Source organism: Brachionichthys hirsutus, unplaced genomic scaffold, assembly GCF_040956055.1.
Source record: "Brachionichthys hirsutus isolate HB-005 unplaced genomic scaffold, CSIRO-AGI_Bhir_v1 contig_261, whole genome shotgun sequence".
NCBI lineage: Eukaryota > Metazoa > Chordata > Actinopteri > Lophiiformes > Brachionichthyidae > Brachionichthys > Brachionichthys hirsutus.
Window position 1 is genome coordinate 315,891 of NW_027180360.1, and position 5,343 is coordinate 321,233.

Sequence of the window (5,343 nt, forward strand, 5' to 3'; positions counted from 1 at the left end):
TGGTATCGGTTTAACAACAATTATTAACACTGATTAACATAAGGCACCATAACAGTCAGCACAAACAATATGAAACAGAGGAATTTCCACCTAAAGCAGCAGCCACGATCAGGGGAGGGCAGTGGCTGTGAACGGCCCACACGCCTCTTCAACCTTCCAGAAATAATAATCTCACTGCCAACAGGACAGCAGAGCAAACACATCCGCCGCTCGATTTCACCGGAGATCAGACGAGCAGGCCAGCCTGCGCCTCAGCTCTATCACCGATCAGCTGCTCTGACAACAAATCCCGCGCGCAGATGGTCATTCATTCGCGTCCGTCACGCCACGACAGCCCATGAGTAACCCGGAAGAGGCGTGGATGCGCGCGCAGCTACAGGAAGTATATGCCGGCCATTGAGGGGCGAACCTACACCACCGCATAGCGCCCCTCAGTGGCACGGAGGGAGACTACATATGGCCACATAAACAAAAATAAAAATACAAAATAAAATAAAGATAAAATAGAACTAAATAAATAAAAACTATTCTGAAAAAAGATCAGGACATAACAAAACTGGAACAGAAAGGATCAGATAGAAGACATATGAAAAAGCTTGCTTCTTTTTTTATAGTGAAAACGTGATGCATTCAGTTGTAACCTGCAGAGAATTCGACAATACAAATGATTAAAGGCCACCTGGAAGATATACCGGTACAAGTTGTCCTTTACATTTCTCCTGGTGCCACAGATGTTTGACATCGGAGAACATCTGACTGTGCCAGACGAGTTCTCAGAGCGTGAGCGGCGCTCAGGTCTGGTGTGGAAGCAGCTGGTTGCTGGGGCGATGGCAGGCGCTGTGTCCCGAACAGGCACTGCACCATTGGACCGTCTAAAAGTCTTCCTGCAGGTGGGTCATTTCACAAAGTTCACGATTACACTTTTGTGAAGGGCTGTCTCAAAGCTTTTCTCATTTGTGCTCGGAGAGTTTTTGTCTGTCGAGACGGTGAAACAAACGGTTAGAGGAGCTGACGTTAAGAGTGTCTGAGCCGCCAGCGAGGATGACCGAGGCTGATTCACACCTCGGAACTGAGTGGTTGTTAGAGATTAAGTCTCTAACATTGTGATATTAATTTACAAACGCACCGAATTGAAACAGGCGGACATCAGGCTTCTATTTTCTCTCACGCTGCCCGGACCGGCTGGTCCGGCGCGCTTCCTCCAACCAACTGTTTCCGCTTCCCGGAACAAGTTTATTTATAACGTTCATGGATTCACCTTTTGACTTAGTGACATCACGATACCTTCAGAGCGCACAACATCGCTGCCCACCAGATGGGGCTGTTCTTTATCTAACGGTTACATTTAAACAAATGAAAATAAGCAAATGACCCTATCAGTGGTCAAACTGAATGGTTCTGGGCTGTCACCAACTATAGAGCCTTTAAACTAAAGCTCGCACCTCAAGGCTGGAAAACTGCTTTTTGCCCAGGGCCATCACCGACCTGAACCTGATAAAGGACCTCACCTCGCACCCCCTTCCTGTTGAACTAGCTCAGTTTGGCAGCTTGTATCTGTACCCACTGTACTCAGATGATTGACTTGTTTTTGCATTCAGGCACATGGTCTTAAATCTCAAGGAATGAATCTCTGGTCTGGACTGAGGGGAATGATCAAGGAAGGAGGCGTGTTCTCACTCTGGAGGGGAAATGGGATCAATGTCCTCAAGATTGCTCCTGAATCGGCCATTAAGTTTATGGCCTATGAACAGGTCGGTGCGCTCCAACCAATCAATGACAAGAAATAATTAGAACTCAATGTTGGCTCTTCTGCAGCAGCTCGCCGGTTATTTGCTTCTTCCATTTCTGGTGAAGACAGCTTCCAGTACTTCGCTTCGTCGTCTCAGCACATACGACACACACGAAACAAATAAAGGAAAGGAGGAAATGTAAATAGAAGAGGCACACATTACAAAAAAAAAGTTAATATTACAGTGAACACAAACAGTAACATAATCATAACAAGATCTCAAAAACCATCATATTATTTTTTTTAAAATAAATATTCCTGACAAGAAAACAACAAATAATGGCCTGGTGACACCGCCCCTCACCCCCGTTTGAAAATGACAAATGTGATTCACAGGTTCTCATCTCTAGATTGCATGTATCTCGTATTCCTGTTCCCTGGAGCTGCCAGGGAACAGGACTAGAGGACGACCCAGGAGAAGAGACATGGACGTAGTGAGGGAGGACATGAGAGTGGCTGGTGTTGGGGAGGACGATGCAAAGGACAGGACTAGAGGACGACCCAGGAGAAGAGACATGGACGTAGTGAGGGAGGACATGAGAGTGGCTGGTGTTGGGGAGGACGATGCAAAGGACAGGACTAGAGGACGACCCAGGAGAAGAGACATGGACGTAGTGAGGGAGGACATGAGAGTGGCTGGTGTTGGGGAGGACGATGCAGAGGACAGGACTAGAGGACGACCCAGGAGAAGAGACATGGACGTAGTGAGGGAGGACATGAGAGTGGCTGGTGTTGGGGAGGACGATGCAAAGGACAGGACTAGAGGACGACCCAGGAGAAGACACATGGACGTAGTGAGGGAGGACATGAGAGTGGCTGGTGTTGGGGAGGACGATGCAAAGGACAGGACTAGAGGACGACCCAGGAGAAGAGACATGGACGTAGTGAGGGAGGACATGAGAGTGGCTGGTGTTGGGGAGGACGATGCAAAGGACAGGACTAGAGGACGACCCAGGAGAAGAGACATGGACGTAGTGAGGGAGGACATGAGAGTGGCTGGTGTTGGGGAGGACGATGCAGAGGACAGGGCTAGAGGACGACCCAGGAGAAGAGACATGGACGTAGTGAGGGAGGACATGAGAGTGGCTGGTGTTGGGGAGGACGATGCAAAGGACAGGACTAGAGGACGACCCAGGAGAAGACACATGGACGTAGTGAGGGAGGACATGAGAGTGGCTGGTGTTGGGGAGGACGATGCAAAGGACAGGACTAGAGGACGACCCAGGAGAAGAGACATGGACGTAGTGAGGGAGGACATGAGAGTGGCTGGTGTTGGGGAGGACGATGCAAAGGACAGGGTGAGGTGGAGAACATTGATTTGCTGTGACAAGACGAAAGTACAGTAGTAGTAGTACTTAGTAGTAGTACTAGATCTGTGGCTCAGATTACTATTATTTCTCTTACTGTTTTATATGTTTTAACTATTCACAGTAGAATATTTTACATGATTATAATTAGATGGTGACTACTGGAAAATTGTACCAATCATAACCCTGCAGCGCTATAAAGACTCTGTTCTATTCCCCTCCAGATAATTCTGCAGGACCTCCTTCTAGCCCCAAATCGTCCCTGTCCCTGTCATCCAATCCTTCGTCCAGAGATTCGTCCCCCAGCCGGGATCTGTCCGTCAGCATCGGCTGCCTCCGGCCCCCGGTGGTCATCCACAGCTCTGGGAAGAGGTTTGGCTTCACGCTGCGAGCTATCAGAGTCTACATGGGGGACAGCGACGTCTACACTGTTCACCACATGGTCTGGGTAAGTGTCCCCCTGAAGCTGATGGACACTACCATGAAGGGACATTTCTGTATATTCAGCACGTTTACAGTTCGATGATCACACAAATAGAAACATTAAAACCATCTCGTCTGCAGGTTTTTTTTGATAGTATTCACGTGTTTCAGCTTCTTGTACTTCTCTGACGATGCCTTTCTGGCATAATAGCGATTGATCCGGTCGTTGCTTGACTTGTTATTTTGATTGGCGGTTAATGATTTGTGTCTGCAGTGTGTTGAGGATGGCAGTCCAGCACATGAGGCAGGACTGAGGGCCGGTGACCTCATCACGCACGTCAACGGGGAGTCTGTCCAGGGACTCGTCCACACTGAGGTTGTGGAGCTCTTGCTCAAGGTACATTGATAAAGTGGATCTAAATAAAAACGTAAATGTGTTTCTGGCCTTCATTGATGTTTTCTATCTGCTCCGACAGAGCTGCAACAGAGTGACCCTGCAGACCACCGCGCTGGAGAACACGTCCATCAAGGTGGGTCCAGCCAGGAAGATCAGCTACAAGGCCAAGATGGCCCGACGCAGCAAGAAGAGCAGGCGGAGGGACGGCCAGGACAGGTACGTGATGTAACAGCCGCCGTGGAGGAGTCGCACCGCGGACGCTGTTCTCGACTCCTCTCGACTCCTCTCGACTCGCCCAGCCGGCGGCGCAGCATCTTGAAGAAGCTGTCCAAGCACACGCCCCCCCCCATGCAGAGCAGCCGCAGCTTCTCATCAGGGTTCCACCAGTCGTCCAGTGACAGCCTGTCCGGATCCCCGACCCAAAGCCTCTCGCCTGGGCCGTGCACGCCTTGTCGCTCCCCCGCTCCTGACCACTCTGGCGGTAGGTCACCGTCCCATGTTACCGACCCCCGTTCTCTTTGATGCAGCGTAACTGTTTTTCCTTCTGTCCCCTTCGGCCAGATTCCAGTTCTTCTCCTTGCTCCAGCTCCCCTAACTCGCCTGTACCACAGGCCCGTCCCAGTTCCCTTCATGTTTTGGGTCGTTACACTAAAGCTGGACGCTGCAAGTCCACCAGCAGCATCCCTCCTTCGCCACTGGCCTGCATCCCACCTCCTCAGCCCCTCTCTCCTCAATGTTCCCCATCCTGTCTCCCCAGTACCCCCAAATCCCTGCAGGGGTTCCATGGCAAGACGCTATCCCCTCCGACCGTTGCTCGCCACTCGGTGCGTCCCCGCAGTGCAGAAACGCCACGCTCGCCGCTCCTCAAGAGGGTCCAATCGGCAGAAAAACTGACGGGAGGAGAAAAGACGACAGTGGGGCTCCACGGCGACAGGAAGGCCTACGGCACCCGCCGCCACACCATGGAGGTGCCTCTGTCTGAAGGGGGGGTTCTGGGGGATGGAGAGGGGGACACACTGACCGGGTTTATCTGTGTTGGCGAGCACGGCCGCCAGGGTCTGTACAGAGGAGGGCAGAGAAGCCACCAGGACGCCGTCGGCGCGGGCAGCGAGCACCCCCGCTCCACTGCCCCCCCTCAACACCGCGGTGGCAACCACCTCTCACCACACCACAAAGAGGTGGTGGTGATGAGGAAGCTGGCGCTGTCTGAGCGAAGGGACTCCTTCAAGAAACAGGAGGCCGTGCAGGAGACGAGTTTTGATGACACGGAGGAGAGGGAGGCGGCACACGGCCCAACGGATGCGTCGAAGGCATCCCGGGTCAACGCCGGGTCGGCCCAATCCGAATGCAGCGTTGACCTGGAAGGGAGAGGATCACGGGGAATGGCACAGCAGAAAGCCCAGTCAAAGGACAAAGCAACGTTTTAG

General features: G+C 51.9%; 1 protein-coding gene across 1 annotated transcript; it reads left to right on the top strand.

Annotated features, from left to right (window-relative positions):
* The first annotated feature begins 731 nt into the window (after positions 1 to 731).
* Positions 732 to 5,343, top strand: LOC137914020 (microtubule-associated serine/threonine-protein kinase 3-like). Its single transcript, XM_068757639.1, has 6 exons — positions 732 to 795; positions 3,321 to 3,544; positions 3,794 to 3,916; positions 3,996 to 4,132; positions 4,216 to 4,397; positions 4,478 to 5,343. Exons 1-6 carry the CDS (start codon positions 732 to 734, stop codon positions 5,341 to 5,343), a joined length of 1,596 nt encoding a protein of 531 aa, XP_068613740.1.